Source organism: Rhinolophus ferrumequinum, chromosome 4 (genome assembly GCF_004115265.2).
Source record: "Rhinolophus ferrumequinum isolate MPI-CBG mRhiFer1 chromosome 4, mRhiFer1_v1.p, whole genome shotgun sequence".
Lineage (NCBI taxonomy): Eukaryota > Metazoa > Chordata > Mammalia > Chiroptera > Rhinolophidae > Rhinolophus > Rhinolophus ferrumequinum.
Window position 1 is genome coordinate 99,225,194 of NC_046287.1, and position 18,288 is coordinate 99,243,481.

Below are 18,288 nucleotides of genomic sequence, written 5' to 3' on the forward strand. Positions count from 1 at the left end.
GCACGCACCTCTTCAACGTCCTTCTTTGCCCCGAGGTCCAGAGTGCTTTATAAAGTGGCCCGACCCAGCAGTGTTTCAGGATGTTCTCCTGGTTATATGTTCTAGAAAGAGGGGCAGACGTGCCTGGGAAATATTCCTGTTGGTCAGTGTGAGTTCTGGGTCATGTCCCGAGAAGGCAGAGGAGGACCATTTTTCATGGTAGATTATTTCTGGAAAGCTCCACTCTAGAGAGGGTGGCCGTACGTCTCAGGGTGCCCGTACGTATCAGGGTGCCCCAGGCCGCCTTGGTTTAGGGCTATTGTTCTTATGTGTATATTAACAGCACCCCCTTCATGCTAAAAAGCGGCCACAGTCCTCCTTGGCCTACATGACGGCGGCCACACCTTTTGGCTTCTTGAGCTTCCCTGGTGATTGTCTGCCGGGGACATTGGGGTGTGGGAGGAGCCTAATGAAGAGCCTTGTCAGCTTGGGGAGAAAGAATATGGGACACTTGACAGCACACTCCTCATGTATGTCACCCTTGAACTGTAGACCCCGGTCAGTTTCAAGGGCACTTCCCTGTCCCCAGCCTTTCAGTTCTCAGGACCAGAGAACTGCTCCAGAGTGGGAAACGTCCCTATCAGAGGTTTCTGACTGACAAGATCAGGAGTCGAGGGATGGGAAGGCCAAAGCCTTCCCGGTGGTCACAGGACCCCAGAGAGTGCCTCAGGCCTTTCAAGGACTGTGCCCATAAAACAGTGACCAGGAAGCTCAGAGAGAAGAGGCTGAACGGGCCCAGTGCCTGCACGTGGTGGGTGCTCACAGAGTATTTGTTGACTGAGCTCAGTGTTTGTTGACTCAGCTCAGTGTTTGTTGATGGACTAAACACATACTCGAAGAATGGAAGGACAAAGGACAAATACCGGGAGCTCTGCTCTGAGCTGGGGGAAAATGCAGCATCCTCACACAGCACCTGAGAACATTAACCCTGCCCTCCCACTCCGCAGACAGCAATGCAGGACAGGGGGTCACCGGCCGCCGCCCGCCTGCAGCCGTGGGGTGATCACGTGGAGAAGACACTCATGCACACAGCTGAGTCTCCCACGCGCTGAGCCCAGATCCAGCAGGTGTTCTGATAGGAAGCGGCTGCCCCCCAGGCTCTGCTCCTCCTCCCCTGCCTTATCCCAGGCCCCCAGGGGGTGCAAACTGAGACCCCTCTACTTCCCTGAGTGCTGAGAGGCCAGCTTCTCCCTCTCCCACCCTCTCTGGCCCACTCTTAGCAACTGCACTCTCTCTTGGGCTCTTTCTCCAGGGATCCTGGAGGAAACAAGGTCAGAAACACAAAATAGACTGAAGCAAAAAGCATGAGCAGAAATAATGAAGGGTCACTTCACAGTGATAAAATGATAACATTTGGACAGTTTCTCACTTGGGGCTGCTGTTTGGCGGGGTTGGCAGTGCATCCTGCTCTCATAAACAGTTTTGAATATGAGTCAAAATTGTTTTGGATATGATCAATTCCCCAATAAGATATAATAATTTTATATATTTTATAACATAGCCTCAAATATATAAAGAAAAAAAATGATATAAGTAAAATCCACAAACATAACAGGAGTTTTTGACATACTTCTGTCTGTAATTAACAAACAGATAAAAACCAGCAAGGATATAGATTTGGACAACACAGTTCATATCCTTGGAAAACAGTTTGGCATAACCTGTAAAATGATAGCTATGCAAACCCAGAACCTCCAATTCTGGGCACAGACAGCAGAGATGCTTCAGCACGTGTGCGCCATGACTCAGATTCAAAACCATGTGTCACAGTACTGCCGTTGCCAACGGCACTGAACAACGGCCAATTTCCCAGCGACAGTGAGATGAGAGAGTGACTGTGGTACATTCACACGAGAGAATCCCGTAGCACAGAGAAAGTCAGAGAGTGAAGGCTGCATGTAACGTAGCAGCGTGGTGACTCAGGTCTTCAGGGAAAGAAGCGAGATACAACACATGCACTGTGATTCCACTCCTATAGTTTAAAAACAGTCAAAGCTAAAGTTGATTGTTGAAGACACATATGTAAGGAATCACACACTAAATGAAAGAGATTGTTATCACAAAAGTGAGCTTGGTGGTCCCTGGGGGTGGGGGTCACCAGGGAGGCACACACAGGTAAGGAAGGATCTATTCTACTTCCTGTCTAAACAGTGATGACGCAGGTATTCCCTGTATCGTGTTGTACTTAAAACCATACATATAGTTTTATGCAAGTTTATGTATATTGGTTGTATTTACCAATGAAACAAATTATTTTCAAAAACGTAATAAAGGCTGGCCTAGCGCCCCCCGGGAGCTGTCCTGCCCAGAGAAGCTGTCTTCTCTCTTGGCTCCCTCCACACCTGTCTTCCTCCCACCTCTCCACCCGCCCCCGCCCCGAGCTGGACTACAGGCTACAGGTCCCGGGGTGAAAGCTCCTGGCTCTGGCCTCCCCCTAGTGCAGTGTCACACAGGAAGGCCTGTTTCCTCACAGGGGAAAATCCCGGTTGGGCTCGGAGGACACGCGCACTCAGTCTGCTTGGGTTCTGGGCCCCGGACCTGCCCCCAGACCTGCAGGAAGGAGGGCCTCTCCACAGGGTCCACACTAGTTTGTTAGGATCCACATGGGGCTTTGTTGTCCTGAAAAGCATACGTTTGTCTCCTTCACCTTCCTGTCTTGGGCACATCCAGGAGGAGGGAGCACTGCATTGGGACAGAATTCAAAGATTTAGGGGCTTCAACCCTTTGGCATCGTCTGTTCCCAAAGGTCATTCGTGAGAGGTGGAGGAGGAAATCGTGGAAACTTAAAGCTGGGCCTTTGCGGTAGAATCTCTGAATAATGCTCCTTCCATTCCTCAGCCAGAAATATCTCATACCCCCAAGTGACCTGATGCCAGGATATGTCCCATCCACGCTAGGGTCCCAGCCAGGTCCCTAGGCTTCCAGGAACCAGTTTTTTCTCTGGTTAGATGGCTAACACCTATATGTAAAATAGATTCCCATAAACAGACATTTTTCAAAAGCTTTCAACCACAAAGAGTCGACCTGAAGCCTGAGACATTTTAGCCTTGAGCTCAGTTTTCCTCCGACGTGGGAATCCTGCCAACAGCATTCCCCACAGCAGCTGCCCCCAAACAGGCAGGAATCGCCCCAACGGGCACCGGGCCACCTCCCCTGACACTCTGCAGGACCCACCACAGCCGCCAGGGCCCCCCAGGAGGTCTGCTGCAAAGACAAACAAAACGCAAGCTTTCTATCCTCTCCTTGCTCTTTCCTCCTTGCTGGAAGGAAAGAAAGCAGGAAGAGCAGAAGACAATATGGATAGCTCCCAAGTCAGGAGCCTCCACTAGCCAAGGAAATCAAGTTCTCCCTGTTCTCTCACACACAAGGCCACCTCCTCTCTAAGCCACAGGAAATTCCACATCCCTGCAAAAGTCACGGTGGGCCGTAGGGCACCTTTGTCCCTCCTGCCCATTCCATTCCAGCTATTTGAAAGGGGGACAGACCTGTCTCTCTTCCCCTGCTCCCACGTTCTCCCACCCTGTCCCTCTGAGGTAGCTCCCCAGGGGCCTGGCCAGTCCTCCAGGGTACCTTCGTCCTTCCATGGCACTGGATGCTTCTCTCGCTTGGCTTTCTGGGAGCTCCTCTCGCTGGTCCCCCTCGGACATCTCTGCCTGTTCCCTGCCTGTCCCATTTGTGACTTTTTGCTTCCACTCTTGCCCCCTTATAGTCACTTCTCCACACAGCAGCCAGCGAAGCAGAAATCAGACCTGGCCAGTGTCCTTCTCAAAACCCCCCAGTGGCCACCCCTCGCTTAGAGGGTAAGATGCAAAGCCCCTCGCAGGGTCGCCACGCCCTTGATGAGCTGGCCCTGTGTCTCCCCTAACCCCTCAGCTCTCGCCTTCCAACTCGCTCCTCTGGCTGACCAGCCTTCTCACTCCTTACGCACCTCCAGCTCAGGCCCTGCATGGGGACTTGCCTCGGTCCCCCTGCCCCAGATCCTGCTCCCGCAGGTCTTCACGTGGCTGCCCGCTCCCCACGTGATTTCCTTGTCTGTTCTAGCCTTTCCTACCTCTGCCTCTCCACCCGTCACTCCATCTGCTCCCCTCCGCCCGAGTTCACATATGAGCAGGACGTATAATTACACACTTGTTTACTGCGGTCTCCTTCACTATGTCCATTCCAAGGGCAGAGACTTTGTTGTCTTATCATATCTACATTCCCCAAACCAAGCAGACTGACACACCGTAGGCACTCAGCAAAGAGGTGCGAATGGACGAACCAATGATCAAAAATTCTATAAATACTTTAGACACTCCAGCTTAACTTAAAACATATACATGGTCACTCATTTGCCAAGATGTTGACAAAGGGCCAAAGCCTTTTCTTTATTAATATGGTGCCCTCATTGGGGATCCTTGCTGTCTTGTTCTTTCTTTCTTTTTTTTTTTTTTTTTGCATAAATCACACCTATATTATCCACAATTTCAAATTTCAATTTCTTTAAAGCAGCATGAGATCTTAAAAACGCTTGAAAAGCAGTTTCACTACAGAATCCTTCCATAAGTGTATTATTTTCCCCATCTCCCCTACACCTAATTTAAAGCAAATCTTTATGCCACCTTGCCAGTTTTGAGTCTTTCCAAATCATTCAACTTCGTTTTCAAAGAAGTAACTCTTCCTTTTTACATTCATTATTAGTTTACATAATATTTAATTGGTCTACACAGCATGTAATTAAATTACTTACGTACAATGGCAGGTACTGTGGGTATAAACACCACTCAACTCAAGGGTGTGAAGGTGAACTGCAGAGCCACCCACATTCACTGCCACCTGCCAGCGAGCTTGCTCTGGTGAGTCAGCTTAGAGGAAGGCAGAAAATAGAGCTTCTGCAGTACAGTAATTCCCCTTATCTGAGAGGGATATGTGCCAACACCTCCAGTGGATATTACCGAGCCCTCTATATACTATGTTTTTTCCTATGCACACATAACTCCTTACTTATACGAAGCACTTTATGGCTTCTCTTGTCACATCCGAATTGCCAGCATCTCTACTCTTGCCCATGGGGCCATCATTAAGTAAAATAAGGGGGACTTGAACACAAGCACTGCGATACCCAACAGTCGATTTGACCACCCAGGGGGCTACCAGGTGAGTACCGGGCGGAGAGCGGCTGCAGTATGGGGACACTGGACACAGGGAGGATTCACGTCCCAGGCAGGATGAAGCGGGACTGCACAAAATTTCATCAGGCTACTCAGAATGGTGCACAAATTAAAACTTAGGAATGTTTATTTCTGGAATTTTCCATTTAATATTTTCAAACTGTGTCGACTGCCAGTAACTGACACTGTGGAAAGTGAGCCCACAGATAAGCAGGGACCACTATGATGTACACATCCCTGACACAAACACACGCCCGTTCTGGTGGGAACCACACGGACCCCACAGAAGATAACAGAAAAGGCAAAATTAGGTCAGCTAAATGCAACAAGGATCCAAACAGAATCTAGGCCAAAAATGTCCTTCTGCTCCTCCTGGCCAAGGAAATAGCCTCCATAAGAAGGGACTAAAGTTAGTGTAAGAGCCATAAAAAATGTTGGGTTTTGAGAAACAGAATTATCCTACGTCGTTAGTTAGTAAACTAGACTTAGTTCTCATTCTCTAGTAAGAATGACTGAACAGTCATTCTCCATTCTTTCATGGTCCTTTACATCCTAAGTAAATTAATTCCTTCTGATATTTTTAAAGACAGATATCTGAACCCAGAGTGAAACTTTTAACTCTTGCATTCCTCACTTGGTAACATTTGATACCACCCAGATGTCTCAATCACCCTTGTCTTCTGCTCATCTGTCACCTGAGTGCTGATGGAGGGAGACCTTTGGCCTCGGCTATGGGTCTTGTCCCAACAATGCTCTCCATCCTGTCACTGACTGAGACCCTCTTCCGAATGGCCCCAGTGCTGGGTCTTGGCATGAGGGGTGACTCACACACACTGGTCACAGCATATTATCGTCCTCCCTCCTTCTCAGGCGTACGGGCTTCAGAAGCCCAGCCACTTCTCTGCTGAGCTCTGGTCCACCATGCTGCACCTCAGTCTGGACAAGCTAGACAACTGAGGGATGGGTGGCGAGCTCTAAAAGCAAAATTAAATGCTTATGATCTTACAGGGAAGTGTTCATGGCCCTACAGCTTCCAGGCAGCTTTCAAATCCTCCTTTGGAATGAGAAGGATGAAGGTCAAGACTGAGATCCTTTCCTGCTGGGCATCCACAAGGATGTTTATAACACTTGCTTTCATCCAACCAGAGCTAAGGTTCAAACCCTCCCTGTCCTATGCACTGGCGAGTCCTTTTGTTAGATGCAGATGTGAGCTAGTTCTACTGCTTTGACTCACATTATGGAGTCCATTTCTGAATTATCTGACCATGGTGACATGCAAGGGAAACGCTGATACTCACAGGAAGGGTTGCTCTAGTGCGAACCCTAAACATGCCATGGAGACTCTGTTCACAGGTGACCAGGGACTCGGGTAGGAGGATCGGTGCATCCCAGCTACCTGACGGCACATGCCCTTCCTGAGCTCAGACCAGATTTCAAGCGACATCCAAACCATGTAACCACGTCCTCTGTCCTGAGTCGTTGCTCATTATTTAGCTTCCTTTGGACTTTGCTTAACGGGAGACTGTGCCATTCAGGCCAGTGTCCATACTGGGTTGATTCATCAGGTACGTTTTTCATTACAAATTAATGAGATGACACTCAGGCCTCTCCGTTCCTCTCTCAGCATGTAACCGTCTCTCTGAGGTCATTCAAGTCGAGGTTTCTGATGAGATAGTTTTTGAATTTGAGAGGCTAAAGGCCAGACCCCAGACTAAACAGTCTGCAAGTCTTCCCGACATCTGTCCTCCCATCCCAGCTGGGGACACAGAGCAGCGGTTCCCAGCCTGAGCACTGCATGGCATCTGTGTCTAAAAGAACATGGACACCAGCTGAAGCCCAGGTCAGTTAAAAGCAGAATCTTTGGAAGGGAGGCTGGGACGGTGGTTATTCTAAAAAGTTCTCCAGGAGATTCTAATGAGCCACTGGGGCTGAGAACACTGGCATTGTATATCTCTCTTTCCAAGATGAAGACGGAGCCCTCGCATTCTGGAACCCATGTGAATAGTCTTCTGAGTTGTACTGAACTCAGCATTTGTAACAGTACTGGTTACCATATACTGAGGGCCGCATATGCGTCAAGCACTAGATGATATAATTTTACATAGAGTCTGAAAACCTAAAAACAACCCCTGTAACGTAGATATTGCTATTCCCATTTTAAAATGTTTTATTTCATAGCTAAGAAAAAGACTCAGAAAGCTTCAGTAACTAGACCCAAACCCACACAACTGGTTACGTAAAGAAGCCACATCTTGCTCCACATCTATCTGATTCCAAAGTCCAAGCTTTCCCCATGGTGCCACGTTGTCTCTGAGCCATGAATGAATGTAGGAACCAGCATTCGAATGTTCGAGTTAATAATGCTTTTTTCCAAAATTCCGTCCATAGAAAATCCGAGCTGGGAAGACTGCTCCTCCAGATGCTGCTGAAACGAGGGTGACTGTCTGTGTTCAGGAGGCTCAACTCGTTTATTACCATAATCTAATTTTGCAGAACAAACTAGAGGGTAATTTTGAGCTAAACTACATTTGTGTGCTTAATCAAGAGGCCAACATTATTGATTCTGTAATAACCGTCTTCTGTTGATTTTATTTCTTGAGAAAACAATCACTTCCCCCATTAAACTCACTCCGACCCTGATTCTGGAGACTGACTGCAGTGCCTGAATCTGACAAGATTTTTGCGTGGCACGGTGGAATTAGGTGCATAAAATATCCAAGTGGACATTTCCTCTCATTGTAGAAGTCAGTCCTGGGGTATAAAGACCCCAGGGCATTACCCTAAAAGCGCACACCCCAGATGGATGACCCTCTTACTGAGTCATCAGAGGGTCGGCCCACCAGCTCCCGGCTCCATGACAGCTGCTGGGAAACCACAGAGCTGGGCTGAGTTATGCAAACACCGCCATACCCGGGCCTCTGATGAACTCACATGGGGCCTGTGAAGGTAATGCCGTTTTATAAACTGGAGCATGAGGGTCAACACTGAACCCTGCGCTGGCGGATGATATCCGGTGTGGGTGCAGGGAGGATCCTCATACATCACAGACACTTCATTCAGCTCGACACGTTTGTGACGACCTCTCCATCTTGGTGCTCTTGGGGTACTCCCAGCCTGAACCCTGAAATACCATTCCATAGAAACCACTGATACAGACAATGTTTAGCACAGTGCCTTACGTTTCGTGGGCGGTTCATAACTATTTGCTGAGTAAATGAGGGAGGTGGGAGCAGGGGTGGCACGTCCTCAGGACTTTTTATACATTTATTGCATTATAGCAATCTCAAGGGAAGACACTGAGCTCCAGAGAGCACACAGCTAACAAGTGGTGGAACCAATTTTCACGCCCATTCTATCTGCTCTGAAGCCTCATACTCTGTTCTCTGTACCACTTACTAAGAGTCGCTCAAAAGAGGTCCCCGTCTGCCCAGAATGGGGGCTCCTGTCTTTGCCTGACTGTTCTCCCCGCATAAGTTCTTGGGTTTGGCCCCTAGAGAGTCAGCTCAATACATTCAATAAATACCCCCGCTGTCTGCAGGGCACAGGCCCCGTGCTGCCAGGGAGGCGCCAGCTGTGGCCCCGGCCCTGAGGGAGGTTGAAATCTGGTAGGCCGGCTAGGCCAAGTGCACAGCTACCAAGCACAGCAAGGCCAGGGGAGATGAAAGCAAGCGACAGTACACCAACAGCAATCTGTAAGGCTTCCTGCAGTGGCCGGCGTTTCAGGTGGGCCTTGAAGGAGGCAGGAGAAATGAGGGCAGAGGAAAGGCAGAAAATCTCAACACCCAGGGTGTGCCGGATGTGCCGGCTATGACCTTCCAGCCCAGGTTCTCCAGGGTCCAAATTCCAGGCTCGCCACTTTGTTAGCAGTGCGACTTTGCCAGCGAGTGAGTTGACTAACCCTCCCCCTCTCCATTTCCTCCCCTGTAAAGTGAGACTCGATCCGTCCAACTTCAAGCTTCCTACGCTTTTTCCCACAGCACCGAGGAACAAGCTAGAGTTCCCATAGGAGGGAACTGCCCAGTGACGGGAGGGTAGAATGGGACCATGCGTGCCAAGTGCTAAGCCTGGCTGCTGCGCAGAGAAGTGCTCCATAAATATTAGCTGTGCTTTTATTATCTGGGACACGGCAAGCAATCCAATTTGAGTGGAGCAGAGGATTGTGGGCAGAAGTAGCTTCTCATCCTCGGCACAGAGCACGTCGCTTGGTACGTTTTAGACCCTCATTATAACAGTCCCTGAACCTCTCCGACCCAGGAAAACAGAGCTCATAATACCTACTCCAAGAGCAGAGGTGAGGATTAATGAGATGATATATCTAAAAGCATGGGCACACTGCCTGGCACATGGGAGGTGCTCAGTAAACGAGACGGGGGTCTCAGTTCCCCCAGGGTCAACACCAGACCTTCTAGTGCTGCCAGAAGCAACATGGTACAAGTTTACTATTTCTCAAGCTGAAATCTGGGGGCCGCGTGGGTTCCACAGGATGCTAATACTGTTCTGAGAAGGAAAAATCAATGCCTATACACTCCTTTCTGACGTGCATGAGAACAGTCAGACAAGAAAAACGGCAAACACTCCTGTATGGTTGTATTATTTTTCACTTCAGGTGAGGCTACTGCATGGACCACAATGATTAAAACAATAGTCCTGGGCAGGCCGATCAATGAAACCAGAGGCCCCTCAAGAGCGACAGGGTCATATGGGGTGTCAGCACATGGGAGAGACGGCACCTTGAGCTCAACAAGTTCAAAATCAAACATTATCACTCCCCCAAATTAATTCCTCCTCCGTCTTGTAAGTGGGGGTGCCATTAGCCACCTAACTAGCCACCCAAGCCAGATATTAGGAAGGCCATTCATCCACTTAGTCATTCCTTCGCTATTCATTAGGGACCTGTGAAAAAGATGGGACACATCTCCCAGGCGAGGAGGGTGGTGGTGTGGGGGGGGCCGTCAGCTGGTAGACAGGTACACCAGCAGTTACCTTCCAATGTGGACATGCTGTAATGCAGGAAGTTCTGGGGGCTATGGAAACACTTGGGAGGGGAAGGAAACCTGACTTTGGAAGGGCAGGAACGACGTCCTTGAGGTGGTGACGTAAATTGAGACCTGACGGACGGTTGTGAGTTTTCAAGATAAAGTTGGCGAGCGGGGTAGGAGTCTTACAGGCAGGCGAAACAGCACGTGCAAATGCTTGGAGTAGAAAGAGACTCAAAGGGTATGTTCTAGGGAGTAATTTAGATGGGAGGAGCCTAAATTGTGGAGGGGGGTGAGTGTGTGCGTGTGTGTGTGTGTGTGTGTGTGTGTGTGTGTGTGTAGATAGAAGGTGGTGGCAACAATAAGATAAAGGTGTGGTAAGAGCCAAATTATCAGAGACCTTGTTAAAGACATTGGATTTTATCCTGAGGAACACGGACTCATTGAAGTGTTTTAAGCAGGTGAGTTCTTTGGCATTCATTCAATAAATGTGTGCACTTTAGAAAGAGTCTTCAGATTTCATTGTGGAGAATGGACTTCCGCAGGCTAAGACTGGAGGCCGAAAGGCTGACAGGAAGTACCAGGTGACGGCAGCTGACCAGGGCCATGGACTAGATATCAAAAAGGAGACAGGCTCAGGAGAGCGTCAGTCCTAGTACCTGGTGTCTGAATGCACGTGCAGGATGAGGATAAAGGAATGGAGCACTACTGGCAGCTTCCGATTGTGCACACGGGTCAAGGATGGCGTCACGACGGAGTCAGGGAGCACTGCAGGAAGGGCTCAGCAATTTGGTTTAAGGTGTCTGTGTAACCTCTGGGTGGAGCTGCCCAGGAGACACAGCTGGCTATAAGGGACGGGAACTCAAGGCCTCTGGGCTAGAGGTAAAGCCCTGGCAGTCACTGGCATCGGAAGACGGAAGCTGTGGGAGTGGACGTGGTGGTCCCCAGAAGAGTGGAGAGGAGAGTGTACGTGGCCTGGAAGAGAACCCTGAAGAACACCAACATCTGGGGGCAGAGTGGAGTCCTTCCTCCTGCTGACTTCTGTAGCTAATTCTTACATCGAGTCCTGTAGAATCTACCTCAGTATCTTGCATCCCAAGCCCTCCTCCCTCCATCACCTTGTCTGGGCTCTTACACCTTCTCCACTGGATTACCACACTCTTCTCATTGGGCTTCCTCTTCCAGGCAGGAGGAATACACTTCCATACTGCTATCAAGCATCATTCTGAGAAATTAGTCATCCGCTTAAATCCCATCAAAAATTCCCTATGCTCATTCCAGGAAAATCCAAGCTCCTTAGCTTGATCAATTAGTCCTCTTGGAATTAGCTAGCGCCTTACCTACCTTTCTTGCCTCATGTTGCAAATGTACTCTTTGCTCTAGCCACCAACCTGTACACCTCCAAATGTGTAATGCTCTTCTGTGTCACTGCCTTCTCACATACCCTTTATACCTGGAAGGCTCATCTCATCCCTTTCCTTGATCTAAGTAACCCTAACCTCTCCTTGAAAGCTCTGCTCAAATGCTATTTCCTCTGAGGGGCCTTCCCCGCACAGCAACGATTTAGATGCTCTTCCTCTGTTCCCACATTATCTTATTAGTTCCCATCACGGCTCTCAACATTCTGTATCATTGCAACTGATTATTGATTTGTCTGTTTCCTTCACTGAACTGCACATGTGAGGTCTTATTCATTCTTGTGTTCTTGGTAACCAGTACACAGTTGGCACTCATTACCTACGAACTAAATATATAACGGCTAACATCACCTGCGATGGGAAGGTGGTCGGCCTCTAGAGACTGCACTCCTAACACGGGTTCCTCCAAGAACGCCTTCTGAACCCAAAGAACATTATTCACACTTTGCCTTGGTTTTTGTTTTTTAAAAATGAGCATTTCTACATTGTAAGCTCCATGAGAACAGCAATCTCCTTAGTCATCTTTACATCCCCTGCAACAACCGCTATGATGCTGTTCGCTATAATGGCATGCTATCCAACAGGTATCAAATAATACCTATCCAATGAATATCTGGGAAAGGAGCGTTGGGTTTCAGCCTGTTTCGGGACACTATTTGAGGAACTGCTACCACCAACTGACTGTACTAGGCGTATCTTACATGCACCTCAATTCAGCTCCACAACATTCCTACAAGATGGTGCCACTTTTGCCATTTTCTAAATGGGGAACGTGGGCCTTACAGGGACTTACGGGGGCCACGCAACTCGCTCAAGGTCCCGAGGCTGTGAAGGGCCAGCTCACTGTCTACTTACAGTGTGTATGACTAGCTTGACAAAGGAGAAAGCAATAAGCATTATGGTCCCCAAGTGATCCCGTTCTGATCTAGAATGGTGCTGGGAGAGCCGCCTAGAGACCTCTATCAGAAATGCGACATTGCCGAGATCTCCAACAAGGCAACCCCGCTGGAGAGTAACTGATACCCATGAGCCACCACCCACCCGCGGGACTGAAAGGCTGCACTGGAGTGATTGTACCTCCTCTGTGACTGTAACTTCTGCATCTAACAGAAGAGCAGCCTCCAGATTTGGGAACATTTTCATCAGATTTCGTCAGACTGGGCTTTAATCTCTCTAGCAATAAATTTCCTTCACAAAACTTCTCTCCAAAAACTTTCAAGTTGCCAGTCAACTGCAATTCTTTTTAATCTTAAAGCCTCCCAACGTCCTTAAAAGTCATCACTGTTCCATAGATGAAAGGACATTTTGTTTCAAAGCAAACGATGCCGATACAATTCATTTCCAGTAGAAACTTCCAAAAGGTACCCGACATTCTTCAACATGAGGCTGCTAATTTTATCAGTCTGTCCTCAGCTGTTAAATGCCTCCAAGTCACTGCAGACTTTGTTAACACATCTGTGAGTTTGCCACAGTAATTCTCTCAGAAGCACAACAGCCATTTCAACTCTACACAAGCACAAGTACTAAGTCCAAGTTTTGCACTTGGGGCACGTGGGAGAGGCTGATAGGTATACCCCGAGCATGCGCATTCCAATTATTCACGTGCCATCATGGCTAGACCGCCCCAAAAGGCCCGGCAATGTCTGTTTAAATGCAAACGTTTGTAAACCATCTCTGGTACATTAAACCATGGAAGACTATGATCGAACCCCCAAACCTGAATCTCTTCCTGGGTTCTCAGCAAAATGCTTCTCTGCCCCTAACTGTGCAAGCCAGAGAAACCCAGGGACCCTCCTGCACACCCCTTCTCTTGTCCCCCGCAGATAGTCCACTGCCAAGTCTTGTGATCCTGAGGTCTCATCACACCCACTCTGGCCCCTCTAAACCCCACTCCACACCACAGCCCAGGATTAGCTTCTAAAAGTACAAATCTCCACAGCCCTGCCTGCTTCGGCACAGGATCATAAAGCTTATTTCAGTTTGTAACTATATTCAGTAGGATAAATTCATGTAATTCCAAACCAGTTGTAATCAATAGTTTAATATACAGTAAAAAATAGACTACATATAATGTGCAGAAATCCTGACACTACATTGACTTTGTGTCCACGAGAAATTTTTAAAATGCATCTGCTGAACAGAGAGCAACAATTGATATGACTTTTGGAATGACAAATATATGTACTACTGGAGAGATGGGTAAGATGCTTACCTGTAGTTTTATTTTCCAAAGCTTCCATTATTACATCTAATAATCCAATCCACTGACATGCAGTTTTATAAGTCCACCTTCCTCATCATTCTATCACTTTTTTTTTCCCTTAAAATAAGTGCAAAATTCTGGCAGGTTATGAAAAACTAGCCAGTAAGTACAACCAAGAAAACACTCGTTTTTGTAGCCTAAAATGTATAAAATGGTTTCTACCTGAAGGTACTAGCAAACAAGTTTCAACAAATAGGTTGAAAACAAAACGAATCACTGCCTTTATCATCCCCAAAATGTGCAGATCGTATGGCACAACTGTCTTGCTCTGGGCCTTGCAGGGAATGGACAGGCTTCGTAATGACATGGCTGAGCACCGTAAAATCAGAATTGTTTTATTCTTCGCAATCTTACTCATAAATGACTCAACATGCACTTCCCAGGATCCACTGGGAGTGTTACAAACAGCACAAACATGCCAGTTGAGTGGGTTATCTCCTAGTTACTTTTTAATGTTTCCTATTAAGTTTGGCCACAGTTCAGAGGTTCCTAAGTTGAAAGAACCTGAATGTTCTTCAAAGCAAAGTGTTTCTGAACAATGGTGGAAAGTGCTTTATTTACATAGGGTATATTCACCTAAGGCCATCTCGCCTACTCAAATTCAAGGCAATAGAAACTCAATTTCTGCCACTTGCGGGATCTTGACTGGTGTGTTTTGTCAACTCACCTCCAAAGTCAGGGACTGGTGATGACCTAATGACAATTTCAAACCTTCCCATAGTAAACGACAGCACTTTATGCTCAACTATTTTAAAGGACGAAGGGCAGTGGGATGTAGAAGTATGGGTCCTGGAATAGAAAATATGGCTTGACAGATACCAGTTTTGCTGTCTACACTCAGTCTTCACTGCCTCATCTGGGAAAAAGCTCAGGCTTGTCTAGCACACCCTCCTAGCTGGTCTATGCACCCCACCTACAAACGGTCAAATGGCATCGGCTTGACAGTTCATCCTTAGCATGTCAGCCTCTCTCACTGCTGAACCAGAAAGCTTTTCCTCGCACTTACCATGGCCGCTGTGCCCTTTCCCCATCTCCATCCCAATTCAACCCTAGAAGCAAAACATGCTCTAGATGGCAACCCTTCCAATGCTCTATGTAAAGACAAGTTTTCTATCCCCCACCCCCCGCCCTAAGTTTCCCAGGACCATTCCTTAAATAACTTGGTTTTGGGACAACGCTCACATCAGGTCAACTCCACATTAGCAGGGACCTTATAGAAAAACAATACTATAAAACTTCAGGTAAATTTTAACCCAGTGAATCAAAATCTTTGGGGATGAATCTCAGGAATCTGAACATTTGTAGAATCTCCCCTGTGATTTTGCTAATCATCCAGATTGGGGAATGACTCAGCCAATTAGTATAGTGGGACTATATGTCTTGATCTTAAGAGTTTTGCTTCTTTGAAAACAATTAAGAGGTATGAAGTTTTAATTGTTACATCAGACTTTAATTATAGGGCAATGTATTGACAACAGGTGAGGACATTTAAGAAAGGAACCAATTATTAAGGTGAATTATAAGTCATATCTGATGCAGAACGGAGTGAGCTCATCTCCTCAGGAATCAAGGGTTCACAGTGGCTGCTTCAGTGAGAATTCCTGAGAGTAATACAGAGCCTTTCCTTAGGGACACAAGGGGGAAAAATAAATCCTTTGAAGCCAATTTAGAAATTCTATTATCAAACACTATCGTAAGTGAACGTTCTTCAATTCCTATTTTCCTTAGTATTGCCAGTCCCTTTGACTGTTTTTGACTTCTTTGGGCCGAGTAATCTGACTGCATCTCTGTGGATGTCAACAACATATTTCTCTCCCTAATCTGTAGAGTTACGAGTATGTATGTGTTTAAGTATACAGCTGATTTTCCTAGCACCCTGTTTCCTGTAACTCCTCTTAGAAGATAAATCCCTCCGGAACAAAGACTATGCCTTCAACTTCCTTAATAATGACTTACAGTGAGCACGCAAGTATTGATTATTTGTAAAAATCTTTTGATAATCTCAAACTCTTCCAAAAAGTTGCAAAGGAGGGAACACCTCCTAACTCATTCTATAAGGCCAAAGACACTACAACAAAACTACATATCAGTATCTCTTATTAATATTCATGTAAAAAATCAACAAAATACTAACAAATCAAATTCAGCAGCATATTAAAGGATTATACACCATAACCAAATGGGATTGCCAGAATGCAAGGATGGTTCAACATATGAAAAGCAATCATAATATACCCCACTAATAAAATGAAGCAAAAAACTGATTGTTTCAAATATACGGAAAAAACATTTGACAAAATCTAGCACCTTTTCTTGACAAAAACACTCTAACTAGAGGGAAACTTCTACAACATAATAAAGGTCATACACAAAAACCCCACAGCTCCCTGGTGAAAAATTGAAAGCTTTCCCTCTCAGAGAAGAAACAACGCAAGGATACCTGATTTCACCACTTTTATTCAGTGCAGTATTGGAAGTTCTAGCCAGAGCAATGAAGCACGAAAAAGAAATAAAAGTCATCCAAATTTGGAAAAGGTAGAAGTAAAATTAGCTCTCTTTGTAAATGACATACTCTTATGTGTACAAAAATCCTAAGGATTCCACCAAAAACTGCTAGAATAAACAACTTCGGCAAAGATGCAGGATGCAAAATCAATATACAAAAATCAGTTCTGCTTCTATACACTAACAAAGAACAAGCCAAAAAAGAAAATGAAGAAAACAATCCCATTTACAATAGTATTAAAAAAAATAAAATATTTAGGAATAAACTTAACCAAGAAGAAGAAAGATTTGTGTACTGAAAAGTATTAGAACATTGCTGAAATAAATGAAAGATAATACAAACATATGAAAAGACATCCTGTGGTTATGGATCGGAAGACTTAATATTGTTAAGATGGTAATATAACCCAAAGTCATCCACAGATTCAATGCAATCCCTATCAAAATTCCAACAGTAACTTTTGCATAAACTAAAAAACCAATTCTAAAATTCGTATGAAATCTCAAGGGACCATCAATAGCCAAAATAGTCTTGAAATAGAACAAAAATTTGCAGGCTTCACACTTCCTGATTTCAAAATTTATTACAAAGATACAGTCATAAAAACAGTGTGGTACTAGCATAAGGACAGACATATAACCAATGGAACAGAATACAGCCCAGAAATAAAGCCTTCGTACATACGGCCAATTGATTTTTGGTAAGGATGCCACGAATATTCAATGGGGAAAGAACAGTCTTACAAATGACGCTGGGAAAACTGGATACCCACATACAAAATCATGACGTTGGACTCCTACCTACACCACAGACAAAAATTAACTCAAAATGGATCAAAGACCTAAGTGTAAGAGCTAAAACTATAAAATTTAGAAGAACATAGAAGGAAAGCTTCATGATATTGGATTTGATTATTTCTTGGATATGACACCAAAAGCATAGACAACAAAATGAAAAATAGGTAAACTGGACTGCACCAAAATTAAAAACTTTTGTGCATCAAAGGATAATATCCATAAAAGAGTAAAAAGACAACTCCCAGAACGGGAGAAAGTATTTGCAAATCATGTACCTTTCGAAAAGGGATGTATAAAGAACCCCTACAATTCAACAACAAATAAACCCAACTTTTAAAAATGGACGAAGGACTTAAGACAGTTCTCCAAAGAATATATACAAATGGCCAATAAGCACATGAAAGGATGCTCGACAAACTAATCATCAGGAAATGCAAACCAGAACCACAATGAAACACCCTCTTACCAGTCAGGATAGCCACTACCCCCTCCCCCTGCCCACCACCAAAAATCCCCCACCAACAACAAAAACACCCACAGAAAATAAAAAGTGTTGACAAGGACATGCAGAAACTGGAACCCTGGTGCATGGCTGGTGCAAATGTAAAATGGTGCAGCTTTAGTGGAAAACAGTATGGCAGTTCCTCAAAGAGTTAAACAGAATTACCATATGATCTAGCAATTCCTAGTATATACCTAAAAGAATTGAAATCAGGGACTCAAACCGACACTTGCACACCCAAGTTCACCGCAGCATTACTCACAATAGCCAAAAGGTGGAAGCAACCCAAGTGTCCATCAAGAGACGAATGGACAAAATGTGGTCTATACACACAATGGGACATTATCTGTCTTAAGAAGGAAATTCTAACATAGGCTATAACATGGATCCACCTTGAAAACATTAAGTGAAATAAGCCAGACACAAGAGGACACACATTGTATAATTCCATGTATATGAGGTCAAATTCATAAAGATAGCAAGTAGAGGGGCCAACCTGGTGGCTCAGGTGGTTGGAGCTCTGTGCTCCTAACTCCGAAGGCTGCCGGTTAGATTCCCACATGGGCCAGTGGGCTCTGAACCACACGGTTGCAGGTTCGACTCCTTGACTCCAGCAAGGGATGGTGGGCTCCGCCCC

General features: G+C 46.0%; 1 protein-coding gene across 2 annotated transcripts in view; it reads right to left on the reverse strand.

Moving 5' to 3' along the window:
* USP12 (ubiquitin specific peptidase 12) overlaps positions 1–18,288 on the reverse strand; it is a 140,344-nt gene that overhangs the window by 40,412 nt on the left and 81,644 nt on the right. Inside the window, exons 7-8 of one of the 2 annotated variants that reach the window (XM_033104436.1) lie at positions 8,100–8,310; positions 7,371–7,611 (exon numbers count right to left, since the gene is read on the reverse strand). In XM_033104436.1, coding sequence (XP_032960327.1) covers positions 7,453–7,611; positions 8,100–8,310 — 370 coding nt within the window. In that variant the 3' untranslated portion in view covers positions 7,371–7,452. Of the gene's footprint in view, positions 1–7,370; positions 7,612–8,099; positions 8,311–18,288 lie in introns of those variants that run through there. The other variant, XM_033104437.1, reaches the window with a different exon arrangement.